Genomic DNA, 15,944 nt, shown 5'->3' with positions numbered 1-15,944 from the left:
AAATTACACAGGCCCTTGTATTTCAGAACCAAAGTCTTGCTGCAAAATCTCTGACATTCAAACAGCTGATGGTGCATCCTACAAATTCAAAGGCAGTCCCACCTGACGGCTTGGGCTTCAGCTGCTCATCTGTAAAACTCAAATAATCACCTCTCTTAAATCCACAGGGGGACTATCCTGTGGGTTCAATTAATTCAATCAACTATGTCCAGCCAAAAAGCGTTTTCCTAAAATGCTGTGTTTGCTGGAGACCCAGAGGTCCAAAGACCATAGTCAGGGATGAACCCTTCATCCCATCTGAGTTCCTGGGAGTGTGGCGCCTTCAGCTGCTGAGCCCCCAGTGTGCAATCAGCCGCATCTAGGGGCCCAACTTTTGTTCTAGGACAAATGAGGGTCCTCTCTGTGAATTACCCTCTTTTGATACTGGGATGGTTGAGACTTATTTGGGGACAAGATGGGGCTTCTTTCTTAGGAAGACAGCCCCTCTTCCCCACTCGGAAAAGTCTGCTAACACTCAACATTATGTGTTTAAGGACCTGGACTCTGAAATGAGATGACTCAAGTGTGACTGTGGCCAAGCCCTTGAGCCTCCATAAAACCAGTTCTCTGGGCTTCCCTGGTGGCGCAGTGGTTGAGAGTCTGCCTGCCGATGCAGGGGGCACAGGTTCATGCCCCGGTCCAGGAGGATCCCACATGCTACGGAGCGGCTGGGCCCGTGAGCCGTGGCCACTGAGCCTGTGCGTCCGGAACCTATTGCTCCACAACAGGAGAGGCCACAACAGTGAGAGGCCCGCGTACCGCAAAAAAAAACAAACAAACAAAAAAAAAAACAAGTTCTCTTACCTGATATATGGGATTGTTGTGCCTGCTTCATAAGATCGTTACGAGAATTCAATGAAGTCTTAGAACTCCCCTGCAATTTTCTCATTGAAAATTCTGAAGAAAGGCTTTCCACCCAGGAATTTCAAGTGGGACCTAAACTTTTCCCCTAAGGATGAATTGAGCACAGCACCTGGCACAAAGTAAACCGGACAGAGAGCAGGAAGCGGTGGCTAAGAACACAGATCCCAGCCTCAAATCGCTCGGGTTCCAGCCTTGGCTCTACCACTCACTAGCTGTGCGACCTTGGGCTTAACCACTCTGTTCTTCATTTTTTTTTTTTTTTATGGTAACTGTACCCACAACATAGGACTGTTAGAAGACTCTACAAGTGACAATTAGTAAAGCCTTTGAAAAATGCCTGGCTCATTTTAAGTTTTTAAAGTACACAATAGTGTTAGTATTCCCTATTTGGTAGTCATTTCCTCTCTTGTATTTACTCCCCTGATGTTCAGTTTGAATCCTTCAGACTCTGCAGACACACCCCGGTGCACCTGTGATTTTCATAACTTAAATCTGGTTGCCCATTATTATTCTCCTATCATCCATCATTTCACCAAATGACTTGTCATCTCCTTGTATTTTCTGCTTTCCATTCCAACATGAGCCAAATGCTCCGCTCCTCTGTATACACTTGGGTTTAGAAATTTTCACCCCAGGAGAGTGAAAATTCTTTCTGTTATATTCTAATCTGGACTAATGGAGTCGCCCTTTGAAATGAACAATCCTGGAAACAGATCTGTTTGTTTCATCTCCTAGACCTGGGGATTTCACAACTTATTCCTTTTGAACAGACTATGGATGGTGTCAAATAACAAAACTGATTCATCGGGAAAGGGTAGATTTTTAATATCTTAACCCCCATCAAAGATGTCAAATGGGGCTTCCCTGGTGGCGCAGTAGTTGAGAGTCCACCTGCCGATGCGGGGGACACGGGTTCGTGCCCGGTCTGGGAGGATCCCACATGCCGCGGAGCGGCTGGGCCCATGAGCCATGGCCGCTGAGCCTGCGCGTCCGGAGCCTGTGCTCCGCAATGGGAGAGGCCACAACAGTGAGAGGCCCGCATACCGCAAAAAAAAAAAAAAAAAAGATGTCAAATGATTTGATTTTCAGGGGGAAACAATCAAAAGCCTAAAGTCAGAGACTAGAACTCCAGCCCTTAAGAAACACCAAAGTCATCTGCTCATTTTACAGATGGGAAAACTGTGCCTAGGTACACAGCATCTCTAAACACTGAAAAGATTGTGGAACATTATTCTTCTGTGTCAAATGTAGCCTCCTCAAGCAAACCCAAGGCCTCAAGCAAACCCAAAGGCTGCCCCATGGAAGAATCTGTTATTTCTCCATGAGACCCCAGGAGAGAGAAGGCGTAGGAGGTAGATGGACACATGCCTAAGAAGGCCCCTCCAGTGGCCCCAGTCACGCATGCTCAAGTGCCTCCCTACATTTGCAACACAATTCTCTCCTTTGCTCCTTCTAACCAGATGCAGGGGTCTTAGAATTCCCCAAAGGAATCCTCATTACAGACTTTGAAAGGCAGCTTTCCATAAAGAAAATAAGACCTCAATTTGTTTTGAAAGAACGATTGAGGAACAGTTCATATGTTTAAAATCCCTATAATTTACAACAAATCTTAAATTGCAAGGGTATCACTCTTTAAGAAATAATTGAAATGCAGAAATATTACAAAGAGAAGTATAATTAACACCTATGTTCTTCTCTATCAAGAATTATCAACTAATTTTAACAAAGTTTAAATGTATTCTCCTTTTCCAATGAAATAGAATATTACAAATTAAAGCCAAAATGCCTTTTATCTACCATCTCAATTCCATTTCTCTCTATACCTATTCTGCGAAGAATAGCCTACCATTTTGCTTCTTATACTAACATAAACATACATAGTGTAATTATTAATACAATATTCGATTGTTACATCCATAAAATTGGCTCTTTTTTCTTCCTACAGGAAAGAATGTGGCCTTGCAGAGTTTGCTTCACGACCCAGAAGAACCTATTTGTAAATATTGGTAAATATCTCTTAATAAATACTCATATTTTTAGTATAGGATCTTCCAAGATGCTATGAAATGGCATAGCAAAAACTGGGCTGCTTCAATGCATAAGCAGGATTCTGCCAGTGTTGAAGATGTCACCAGCAAGTATGCACCCCATGAGGGGAACCAAGAGGCCACAAAAGGTCAGGCCAAGACACCACGTCTGCTTCATCTCTCTGTAGTCACCTCACTTCCATGATATCCTGTATCTTGAGCTAAATAAATCAGGAATTTATGCAAGTTTGGAGCACATACAAGGTCTCTGCCAGATAATTTGTAATCCATTTTAATTACGCCACTGGTGTCAGAAATGGGACAGGCATGCTGTGCTCACTATCACGGCCAGATTTTACTCTGAGATCAGAATGCCAAAGTAGGAGACAATAAGTAAAACATGCTGAAATGTGAGAATCTCTGTGAGAGGCTCTGAGCCAAGTGGAATTCCTTCACTGTTCCTCTGCCTCATACCATTTGGACCTTGCATATAGTTAAAAGATGGCTGAGCCCAGGGCAATGAGCCCGAGGCATAATTCCTGGAATCTTCTATATGAGCCAAAACGGTAACTAGGACTAAGAATCTCCAAAGGGAGTTGAGACCCCAAAAGGAGGAAATGTCAGATTTGAACCAAAACCTACAGATCACAAAGGGATGGCGCCCAATGAGACATCTGAAAAGGCAGGCTAGAGCAGGGGAGGTACCGAGGACCCCTAGAGCTCCAGGTGGAACAGGTGGTCAGCAACTTTCCAATGACAAATGATAGCTGCTGAGGTTTTGGAGGTACGAGGAAATGAGAATGCAATTCAGAATTGCTAAGTCAATTCTCAGGTAAAAGCAATTACAACGTGCTTCTGCATACAAGTGAATTTAAATGTATGCTGAACATTTTATGTGCAAAAAGATGTAAAGATAATAAAGGTAAGGGAGCTCTGACTTCATCAACCTTCACTAAAATAGCGACCAATAAGGAGAGCGGTCCCAAGTTAAACTAAGAAAATCTATTTTAAAATATGTGTACATAGCACAGGGAGATCAGCTCGGTGCTTTGTGACCACCTAGAGGGGTGGGATAGGGAGGGTGGGAGGGAGACGCAAGAGGGAGGAGATATGGGGATATATTGCTGATTCACTTTGTTATAAAGCAGAAACTAACACACCATTGTAAAGCAATTATACTCCAATAAAGACGTTAAAAAAAGAAAATTACAGTTAAATATAAAAAATTTAAAAATAAAAATAAATAAAATATGTGGACATCTTTACACACAGTAGTGACCTTGGAACTCTGGGATTTGTTCAGGTGACTCCTCCACCAAAAATCGTGTTCAAGGGGTCAAGTCCCAGAAATAATGCTATACTTGGAATACACATCCTCTGTACAGAAAATTTTAAAGATTTAATTGCAAGGGAAAATTCTGCATTGCTAAGTACACCCCTCCAAGAAAGTTTTTTAAACTTCTGTTTAAAGCAAGAGTGGTATGGTACTTGGGTTCAGTTAAGGTGTCTGCATGTTTGAACTGAGCATCTCAACAGTTGGAAACTACAAGTTTCCTCTTTTCCAGGAGATTCCACAGTTCCTCCATAAATCCAATTTAAAGGGGCTCAAGACAAGGCAATCCAAGTGTTCGAGAGCGCCCTCTGCTTCGTTCCAAACAATAACAGAGGAAGAGAACCATCCTAAACTGGAGCCAGCTGAGATACAGGGAAGAGGCTGGCCATGCTCCTGACTTCTGAATATAACTGCTCATTCCTCCCACGCCACCCATCCCTCCCCAGCCCTGGTTTGACACATGTTAGAATCTTGCTTAAGGTCTTAGTTTCCGAAGTTTCTGAGCTGAAAACCATTCCCCCAACCCAGTGCGCACATTTCCTATAACAAAAAGTAAAAAGATAATGTAACAGGTGCAGAGATGGTAAACAGAAAATATTTGGCAGAAGAAAGAAAAAATAATAGTTAAAAATATCAGAAGGGCTTCCCTGGTGGTGCAGTGGTTGAGAGTCCGCCTGCCGATGCAGGGGACACGGGTTCGTGCCCCGGTCCGGGAAGATCCCACATGCCGCGGAGCGGCTGGGCCCGTGAGCCATGGCCGCTGGGCCTGCGCGTCCAGAGCCTGTGCTCCGCAACGGGAGAAGCCACAACAGTGAGAGGCCCGCGTACCGCAAAAAAAAAAAAAATCAGGAGCATGAACATGGAAATAGCTTTGAACTCAAAGCTGATTCACTGGAGCAGAATAACCCAGTCCTTGACCCTGTCCTGCATGTACAGCTGTGCAGGTTCCACAGAGCCACATGCAGCAGCCCTGACCTAACACCTAGGACAATTATGCCCTCACCTCCCTCATAGCAGGAGGGGTGCCTGGCACCCAACCTTACACAGCCTGACACAGCAGGACTGAAGATGACAATGAATAAATGAGAAACTGCTCAAAAGTCAAAGCCCCTGAAAGTGGAACCCAGACAAGCATTTCCCCAAGGCATATAATGGGCAAACTCAAGGTGTCTTGGTTTCCTCCTTCCTCAAGGTCACCTTACGGAGATGAAACAAAAAAGAGCTTGTGGTTGGGACCATCATAAACTGGTGACCCTCCCGCCTACTTACAACTGCCTAGGAAAGCACAATGGGGACCTCTGGAACCAACACCAAGCAAATAGGTAACCTGAGTAACAGGTAAATTCCTGGAGCACATTCCCATCAGGAACTCCAATGTCTGGTCAGCCCATCCGGATTTTGACAAAACCATCCTTCCTGGAAGATCTCATGGGCCCCAACGACAGTCACCTAAAAAAAATACCGTGATTGAAGTTCTTCTGTAATGACTGTACTACTGCCTCAGCAATCAAAACTAAACGTACATGCAGGACATGTTTTGATCCATATAATAATCTGTATATTTACATTAAACTTTCAATCACTGTAACTTAATAAATTATCAATTTTAGTCTTATGTGAAAATAAAAAAACTCTCTAGACATGGGTCGAAAAGGTCTAAAATATTAAGTACTAAATTTTTTAACTGGGATATCTATATGCAATAAAAATAGTAAATTTTAGCTAAACTTTATTATAGCCCTAAACTACTAGTGTTTATTATAAAATGGTCCTTGTGGAACCTACATACTAGTGCGAACGTTTTATAGTCTTATAAAAACACAGTACTTCAACTTTTAGGATGAAGTTTGAAAAGTTTTCTGACGAATCTTCATATTAATTCATTTTTTACTTTCTGACCTTCATAATTAACTTTTTTAAGATTTAAGCTAAGTCAATTATGAGACAATAAATCTCTCTACTCAAAGTCCTTTAAGGAGTGAAATCTTGACACTGAACTGATACTGGTGCCCAAAATAATAAAAAGAATGAAAAGATGTGAACACACTTTAAAAGTGATGTTTGTATTTTTTTCCCCAAGATACAAGGTTTCCTATACTTGTGGTATAACCTGTGGTTGGCAGCTCCTAACGTGGCTATGAAAGATCCCCGCTTCCTGGTAGTCAAGCCCTTGTGTGATTCCCTCCCCTTGTGGGTGAGGGGGATCTAGTGACTTTACTTGAAGATGGCAAGAGTGATGAGATGTCATTTCCAAAATGAGGTTACAGAGACTGACTTCTGGCTTGCTCATATGCTCTCCTGTCCCCTCGATAGCTCACTCTGGTGAAGCCAGGAACCATGCTGTGATGGAGGGTCCACTTGGCAAGGAACCCAGTTGGCCTCTCTCCAGCTCATGAGGAACTGAGGCCCTCAATCCAACAGCCATGAGGAACTGAGGCCCTCAATCCAACAGCCATGAGGAACTGAGGCCCTCAATCCAACAGTCATGAGGAACTGAGGCTCTCAATCCAACAGCCATGAGGAACTGAGGCCCTCAATCCAACAGCCATGAGGAACTGAATCCTCCCAACAACCGAGTGATCTTGGAAGCAGACCCTTCCCCATTCGAGCCAAGTTGCCTGCAGCCCCAGTCAATATCTTGACTGCAGAGAACCCAGCCGTGCCACTCAGATTCCTGACTCAAAGAAAAGTTGTGAGAAAATAAAGCCACAGAGTTTCGGGGGACAGCCTGTTACACGGCAATAGACAACTCACCAAGTTGCCTTAGGATGAGACTGGGATACGTTTCTTTTTCTTCATTTTAGAAAGCTGGTGCTCAACAAACACTGACAGGTGAGAATCATCTGGACCTGTGCACTTAGGGGCCAATTCCAAGATGCTTAAGAAGGAATAGTGACATCAACTTCGAGGCTATACTCACATTTAAGCACATACCTTGACAACGACAAAATTATTTTTAATTAGACAAATAAGTTCTCATGCTCAAATGAACTTTAAAAAAACCAAAGAGATAAATGGTCCTAAAGGCATGCTGTTTAAAATAGTTTTTTCTATCCCTAACATGACCAAGAGCCCCTGTTTTATTCTCTTCCAGTGTTCAAATAAAACCTCACAATGTGCAGCTCGGGTTCTGATGTCTCCACAAAAAAGGATCTGGGCTCTTTTTTTTTAAACATCTTTATTAGAGTATAATTGCTTTACTATGGTGTGTCAGTTTCTGCTTTATAACAAAGTGAATCAGTTATACATATACATATGTCCCCATATCTCTTCCCTCTGGGCTCTTTTTAAAAAAAATAAACAACTGACTACATGTTTGGGACAGAAAACCTAGGGGTAAGCCTGAAGTTCCTTGTTGTCACAGAAAAATCAGGGTGCTCTCAAAGATGTTTGAAAATGGTGAAAAAGGATCTGGTTTAAAGGGGCTCCCAATGACTAACTTGTGATCAACTGAGCAGCAGAAAAGTCATAATTATAATCCATAAGAGCAAGTTCAGGCCATTCAAAGCCACCCCACTCGTGAGGATTAAACTTTAAGCAGGCTTTAAAAAGTTCTCCTTGCTGATATGAATTCATGAATTCATGCTGGGTTCCAAAGAGACAAATACATGACCCTTAAAAGATTAATAACCACCCACTATGAATTACAGGAGGATCAAGAGAAATGGGTTTGTGATCTCATGATAAAAGGGAAGTAAAGTTAAGTCTGGGTGATCCGAGAGGAACAGGCTTTCCAGGGTCTTGGGAAATTGGAGCTAGGAATGTGGGTGACAGCACTGCGTCCTCCCCTGGAAGACGACAACTGTCATGACGTCCAGAATGTTTGAGGTTAATAAACATCTTAAGAGCAGCACATGAACTGCCGGTGGGCCAAAAGCATGTTGCATCCGCTCCCAAGCAAGGGGGCTTCCACCCTCCTGTTAAATTTCTACATTCTTGGCTCAACGAGAAAGAAAATGAATGAATGGTCTATTCCCTCCCCCGCCCCAATCCAAACCCTACCAAAACACTCCAGGCACAAAGCATTCACATCTTCAATTTTAATAGGCATTGCCAAGTGAGCACTGAAAACAGCTGTTTCAATAGTCATTACTCAACAGTGAACAAAGCCACCTAATTGCTCAGATCCTTAGCAAAACCTGACAGTCTTAAACTTTTTCATTTTTTGCCCAACTGATGAGAGGGAAGAAACGTCAGCTGATTGATTTAACTCACAGTCTAAAGAGCCTACGAGAGGGGTGGAAGACCAAACCAGAAATAACGCCTTGCAAATAATGAATACAACAAACTATTCTGGAGACTGGTAAGGCACAAGTAAGAGTGATGCCACTTACCGGGTGCCTGTTTTGTGCCAGGAACCAAGCTTGACAATTCACAGGAGTTACCTCTGGCTCTTGCAACACCAAGGCACTGGTGTGCCCCCTTTACAGATGCAGAGATAAAGGTTCAGAACCGTGAAGTACTTCACCAAGTTCATATGACAAGCCAGGAGCTGGGATTTAGAGAGTTACTCACCCATCACCACCTTCCAGTTTTCAAACCGTTCCATCACTTCAAAACGTTCTCTCATGCCCACTTGCTACAGATCCCTGCTCCCGTGCCCAGCCCCAGGCAACTACTGTTCTGCCTCCTGTCTCCAAAGATTTGTCTTTTCTGAATATTTCATACAATATGTAATCTCTTGTAACCGGCTTCTTTTGCTCAGTGTCATGTTTTTGAGGTTCGTCCACGCTGTAGTGTATTGTCCGTAGTTCATTCCCTTCTATTGCTAGTAGTATTCCACTGGATGGATTCACAGTGGATGGACATTCGGACTGTTCCCAAGTTTTGGCAACCATGAATAACGCTGCTATGAACATTCACGTACGTGTCTCTGTGTCGACATATGTTTTCATTTCTGTTGGGTGTATTCCTAGAAGTGAAATGGCTGTATCCTAGGGCACGTGTTCTGTTGGGTGTATTCCTAGAAGTGAAATGGCTGTATCCTAGGGCACGTGTACGTTTTACTTTTTAAAGAAATTGCCAAACCATTTACCAAAGTGGCGTCACCATTTTTTTATTCCCTCCAGCATCAAATGAAGATTGGAAGCTGAATATTCAAGAAATTGGAAAGACTTTCTATCAGTTCCACTTGTGCACCAGTGAATGTGTGTGTCACATATACTTCAGCAGCTTGACTAGAGTGTGAAAAAGAAATTGTCTGTAACACTGGAGACTCACTTCAATTTATTAGTCACCCATCAGTCTGATGGTGGATCTGGTGGGGTTTCTGAGCAGCCCTCACCTGGGTAAATACCTAGGATGTGCCAAGGGAAACAGCGCTGACATTTTGAAATAAAACAGGCCAAAGGGTCACTGCTTCTCAGGGGCTCCTCATTCTTTCACCACTCTGCCTTTTTGACACATTAATTCCCATTTTTCACAGTTGACTTCGGGCAGATCCCTTGGGATCTATACCTCGCATCCTCACTGCGTCCCTCTGTATCTTTTCTAGAACCTGTAACCCTTACCAATAGATAATAAATAAATATGATCATGGTCATTTCTCCCTCTTCCAGGCAAATAAGGGTGTGTCCAGCAAGACCACATCCATCGCTGAATCCCATCACCCCCTCTGGTCACCCTGTCCCACCTGCACACAACACTAGTGATCCCCGCCGTCCCTTGGGCTGCATCTGATTGCTCTTAATCCATAGAAAACCCACAGCATTCTTCCTCTCCAAACCAATTTGAATCCATTTTATAAGATTTCACAAGACACTCTAACTACTTTCTAATATCTACATGGTGCTGCCTCCTAGCCCCAATTCCGTAATGTGCCTGCAAATGCTATTACACCTGTCAGGGATGGTTTGTTTTCAATAACCTCATAGCTTTTTTATTTATTGGACCGCCACAGCCCTCTGTGTGTTTACTTAGTCTTTGCTTATTTGTCCAGTGCACAAAGCATCTTTCCCCTCACAGCCCCACAGTGCCGCGCGCTCGATTTCTAGGTTAGGGAAAAGATGGCAGAAGAGCAGCAGGAAGAGCCGGAGGCAAGGAAGACAGTGTGAGGAGGCGGGTGGGAAGGGAGGGAAGACGTATGTGAACACCGTCCCGTTACAATGTGCGACCACTCTGTTTTCCATCCGTTCTCATTTACAAGGTAAAACATGCTTGGAACTAAACACGCCTATCGAAACCTTTGAATGGCCAAATGTATTGCTATCACCTTTGTTTCGTTCCAAATCTCCTTCTAAAAGTGGCTGCAGAGAATCAAGCCCCCATAAAGAAGAAAAAGAGAAACACTAAAAGTCATCGCCAAAACCCAGCCATCTAATTTTCAATTCATAACTGAGCTTATCATCAGTGCCCCCTTGGCCTGTGTACATGCATCAATGCCAGGGCAAGTAAGAGAAAAGGCTCCCCTTCAGGATAAAGTAGTACAAGGCACTCACTCTTCGTGCATCATCTTATCTAGTCTTTACAAAATCCAGTGAGGCAGCTATAATCATTCTCACCTGACAAATGAGAAGCTGGGAATTAGAGAAGTAAATGACTTGCCCAGGCTGACACAGCTGGAAAGAGGCAGGGGCAGTATTCAAACTGAGGACTTCAGACTCCAAAGCTCATACTCTTTTTCGCTCAGTCAGGCTGCCTCCCGAGTTAAACTCCCCCGTCCCCCATTACAGGTGCCACGAGACTCTACCATCTCTTCATCATCATCAAAAACTGTGTATCAAGGACCCACTACCTATATGGCATTGCTCTTGTTTCCACAGCAACACGCTGCCAGAGAGTCATGGGAGTATCCCGTGCTCAAAAAAATGATGATGTAATGTCCTGTGATTGTGGCTCTGAAAGGTGACAGTTACACTACTACAGAGGATGCCATCTCAGCTGGCAGCCTGGAGCCTGCAGGAGCTAAGCGAGAAGAAAAGAAGGAGAGGAGAAAGGCAGTGGGTTGTAACCCAAGACGGTGGTCTGTTTTCACTATGAACATGTTCGTGGTTGTTGCTGAAACAGAATCCTAGCCAGGTTTGCACATTAATGGTTCTTTCATTAGGAAACAAATCAAGCAATCCAGGAGAGAAAGTAAAATTAGACTGTACTGCTAACAGCTCCCCAGAGGTATGTGGCAATGATTATGGAGTTAAATGACTACATCACTAACAACTGCGATGGCAAGTCAGTCCCTCTCAGATCCATTTTTGCTCTCAATGTACAGATGCTGAAACCCACTAGTAAATAAACAAATTACCCCCTTACCCATTGGTTTAACTGTTTCCTTCTTTCCTCATCCCGAATCACGTTTTTGCCACACTTTTCAGAGGCTGATTTAAAATGTGTTCTTGTTGTTGTTGTTTTTGCCATCATTGCTTACAAAAACAATCCTGGCTCATGAAACACATCTCACAAGAAGGAAGAAAGAAACTGCCTTTTGATGACAAGCTTTCACCACTGACTTTTGGACACTGTGACTGACACATTACAGCAAAATATATTACCCCAACTGTGTACTGGATGTCAGCTTAAGAACTGAAATTGCTTTCGAGACTGAGAATTTTCAGATTAAAAGAATATGGAGAGCACACCACTGAGTTTTTAAACGTATTATTTACCCAAACTTGCCACAAGTTTTAAATCAGATTCTTTCAAAGAAATCAAACTATAGTCATATTTAGATTTGGGTTCCAACAATGTCTGCGTTTATAAATAAAGTAAGAAGATAAGTCCATTTTTAAAAGTCAGCGTTTGCAGCATTCCTGCATCTACAAGTGCAGATGTTAGAAACCTGGAAAAAATAATTAACTTAAGTGTTCTAGTTAGCATTAAACCAGAAAGGAGAGAATACATACAGAAAATCCCCATTTTTACAAATGAGTGAGGCTTAGAATGCATCATATCTCCAACACAAGTTAATCCCCCCCCCCCCGCCCTCGTTTAAGGAGCCCCTGGAACAAACGCAGCCACTTGCTAAGTATACACGAGAGTAGGTTTGCAGAAGCCACTCAGCTCAGGTCGAATCAAAAGAAACATGGTGCCTTAAATTTCTTCCCAAACTGTACTCCAGGATTGCTTTTCCTTCCCCTGTGTTCCGAAGAGCAAACAAAGAAAAGGTGCTTGCTCCTCACACTTCTCTAAATGTTTTAACAAAAGGCTGCTGAATAAACACATTACTCACTTAAAAACTGAAAAGAAGTTCTATTCCGGAGATAAAAGCAACTATATTTGCATTTTAACAGTTGTGAGCGAGCGCCACCTGGCGGGAGCATCCGGAGCCGGCTTTTAGCATCGGGCAGCTTCCCAAGCCCGTACGGTTTTACCGCACGCCACCCAAGAACGCTCTGAGACCCGTGGAGGAATATTTTTGACACTGGTTCTTGCCGCAGAAACCTGAGTACTATTCATGGGTGGCAGGCCGGCCAGGCCTTGGAGGATAGTAAAAATTTAAGTCACAAATGATGCCTGGTCCCCAGGACTGCCCCCAAGCATCCTCCTCCTTCCCTGCCCTAGCACACCTAACACAGACCCAAAACGAGGAAAACAGGAATTGTGCACCATCTTCAGAATGATGTGTGGCTCTCCCTCTTCTCTTACTTGCTGAACCAACCTTTAAGCTTCACACACCTCTAAAGAAGTGTCCTAGTCGCCTAACTTCCCAGCCACGAAACAAGCTGTTCTTTCGCAGAAGTCCCATATTCAGTTCCTGTTTTGGAGCAAGGAAGACTCCAGTGCATTTCCAGTGGAATGTCACTCTAGCGGCTCTTAACCTCAGAAGCAGCCTGTTTAAAGAGGTTACACTCCCCCACAGTTTCTTTTTCTTCCCTTCTCTTTCTTTCAGCGTGATAATAGATGGGCACCGCTGTTACTCATCAATCCAAAACGAATCTTTTCCTAAGTCCCACTAGCTCATCTCAGCCTGCCCCCATGATCCCAGCAATCTCCCCTCAGCGTGGTCACACCTGAGCTAATTGGAAACTGCAAGGTGATTCTGAACTTGGAAGCACACCTGCACTCCTTTCTCTCTTCTCTCCTTCCCCCACCGCCTACTCTTTGGGGGCTCAGGGCTGGAAGCTGCCTGCCGTGGGCTTTGGGGATGTGTAAGATCCCGGATCCTGGAGGCCTCCTGTGCATGCCAACTTGCCATTAGTAGCATGCCAGGGCAAACGCCCGCACACGCGCACACACACACGGGAAACTACCTCTGCTCGCCTCCTCCCCATGGTCAAATCCAAATACGAGTCCCCCAAACTTTTCTGGAGCAGACACGCTCACAGGTCAAATCCCCTCCACCTGAAGGGCCTTAACAGGGGCGCCCGTTTGCTTCGGATAAGAACCACGGGGTAGGGAGGAGGGATGGCCGTCTCTGTCGTTAACACCAACACCTCCACGGTGCCTTCAGCGGCGTAAGGACAAGCTCAGGGAAGCAGCGTGGTTAGAGCAAGTCTGGGGCCGCCTGTCTCTCCCGTGAGACAAGAAAAGCCACCGCCCTGGCCGCCTCGGCCTGCTGGCGACCGGTCCTCCCCACGAAAAGCGCGCGCTGCCCAGGAGGCTGCCGGGGAGAGGACGCTCCACCCCGGGCGTCGATGCCGCTTTCTATCTCACCGCCCCAAACACTCAAGTGACAGATTCCGACAAGTGGGAGGCGGCGAGCGGAAATATTCGCCACAGCCACGGAAAGTTACTCGAGGCCGGGGGATCCGCAGAAAAGTAAAGCGGCGCACTTCGCCGAACGCTGCCGGCCGAGAGACGCCGGGGGCCGGGCACGCTGGCCCGGGCGCGCCTGGACACGGCTGCCCGCGGCTGCAGTCGGGGACCCGGGCTCCGGCCAGCCGCCCCCCGCATCCCCCACGAGCCTGCACAACTTTCTCCTCCCGGGGCCCGGCGGCAGGCGCCCGGACGCGCCGGGGAGGGAGAAGGGGCCGGGGGCGCACTTACCTGCGGCGCTCTGCGCCCGGGCGCCGGGTAGCGGCGGCAGCTGCAACCGCAGGAGCAGGCTGAGGGCGAGCGCGGCGAGGCTCGCCATCCGGGCGGCGGTGGCTCAGCCACTTCCCGCGGGGGCCGGGGCCGGGACTGGGGCGGGCGCGGGGCGGCCCCGCATCGTCGGCGCGGCCGCAGGCTGTACGCGCCGCTGGGCTCGCGGAGCCGGCGCCGCTACGCTCGAAGCCGAGGCGCAGCGCGAACTGAGGCGGGAGGCTGGGCGGGGGCGGGATGCTGGGCGGGGGGCGGGGGGCGGTGTCCCCGGAGTCCTAACGCCGCCGCCGCCGCCGCCCACCCGCCCGACGCTCCGCCTCGGCCGCGCACACACCCTCGCGCGCACGCCCGCGCCTCGCACACGCCCGCGCCTGGCCCACGCGGGCTCCCCGCGCTCCCTCGCCGGGCCGGGCGGCTCGGGGCAGCTGGCTCCTACAGTCATGCGCCCCGCAGGGTCCTCGCCCCTTCCCCCCGGGCCGCGCTGCCGCGCACCATCTGCCCGGCTGGGGTGCAGGTATAGGGGGCGGTGGGGGGAGGAGGGAGAGAGAGAGAAGCCGTGGGAGAACAGGTGAGTGGGGGGACAGATGCGAGAGGAGGGAAGGAGGGGGCAGCCGTTTCGACTCGGGAGGGGGGACCAGATGAATGGGGGAAGGGAGGGGCATCTCCCCTCAACTGTAGCAGGTGTCCGCTGGCGAGGGTCTCGGGCACGCCCTGCGATGAGTAGTTCATGTAAGAGTCGTCACCCTACCTCTAGCACGCGCGCGCGCGCGCGCACACACACACACACACACACACACACACACACACACTCTTCTGGGCGCATCTATGACCGCGCCGCAATCCCCCCCCCATCAGCCTCACAGGCACCCCTCTCATTCACCCACACCTCTCCCTTGTCACCACCCCACACGGGAGAGGGTGAAGACTGGGCATGAGGCATCCCAATCTCTCTTGCTGCCTTCCCCCTTCCCCTTCTCCGGAGACAGATCTCTGCAGCTTTTTCCTTTTTCTTCCCGGTCTGAACAAAGACCTGGTTGAGGCTGAAAGCCTAAAACCATAGATCAGAGTCCGAGCTGTCCCTTGCAGCTCACAGGCTGGGACTCTGCTCTCCTGGGAGCAGGGGATCTCATGGAAGAGACCAGGTGCCACTTGGTCCTGGCTGGGGGCCTGGGCTGTAAAAGCCAGGGGCGGGGCCTCTGGGCAAAGCTCAAGGGGTTCACACTCTGTGAACCTGGCCAAAGCCCTCCTTCTTCTGTTTCAGCAAGCCCCAGCCCCCGACCCCATCCCCAGTCTCATCCTTGTTGGGACTCCAAGGATTGGACTGGACAGACTGTTGGGGAGAAATATGAAAGTCGGGCATGGCTAGGGTTTCCAAAACTGGGGAGCCTGGGGCTCTGGATTGAGTTGCTCTGGCAGGGAACACAGAGTCTCCCTCTTGCCCTCCAGTTCCCACTAGATGGAGTGGAACGGTCGCCTTGAATAGAGACCACTAACTGCCCCCATGCTACACTTGTAATCCCAGGCTAATTCTTCCAACTCTTGTCTAGCTGCCCCCCACCACCTTCACAGGTGAAGGGCTTGGGCTAGCCTAGTTCTGCTTCCCAGACCCCTGCCTGGGGCGAGTGGGATTCTGCAAGTCTGGGGAGAGGCCTGGGAGTGGGACCTATTACCAGCTGCCTCAGAGCTTCTTAATAATTCTACAAATACCTACAGGGCACTTAACC

General features: G+C 47.3%; 1 protein-coding gene across 2 annotated transcripts in view; it reads right to left on the bottom strand.

Annotated features, from left to right (window-relative positions):
* The window catches only part of PTPRT (protein tyrosine phosphatase receptor type T), a 1,079,376-nt gene extending 1,065,104 nt beyond the window's left edge, over window positions 1-14,272 (bottom strand). For both annotated transcript variants that reach the window (XM_060030771.1, XM_060030772.1), the window contains exon 1: window positions 14,185-14,272. In XM_060030771.1, coding sequence (XP_059886754.1) covers window positions 14,185-14,272 — 88 coding nt within the window. The remainder of the gene's footprint in view (window positions 1-14,184) is intronic.
* Window positions 14,273-15,944: the final 1,672 nt, after the last annotated feature.

Source organism: Delphinus delphis, chromosome 15 (genome assembly GCF_949987515.2).
Source record: "Delphinus delphis chromosome 15, mDelDel1.2, whole genome shotgun sequence".
Taxonomy (NCBI): Eukaryota; Metazoa; Chordata; class Mammalia; order Artiodactyla; family Delphinidae; genus Delphinus; species Delphinus delphis.
The sequence above is the reverse complement of the archived record's forward strand: the minus strand, read 5'-3'. Positions and strand labels throughout refer to the sequence as shown.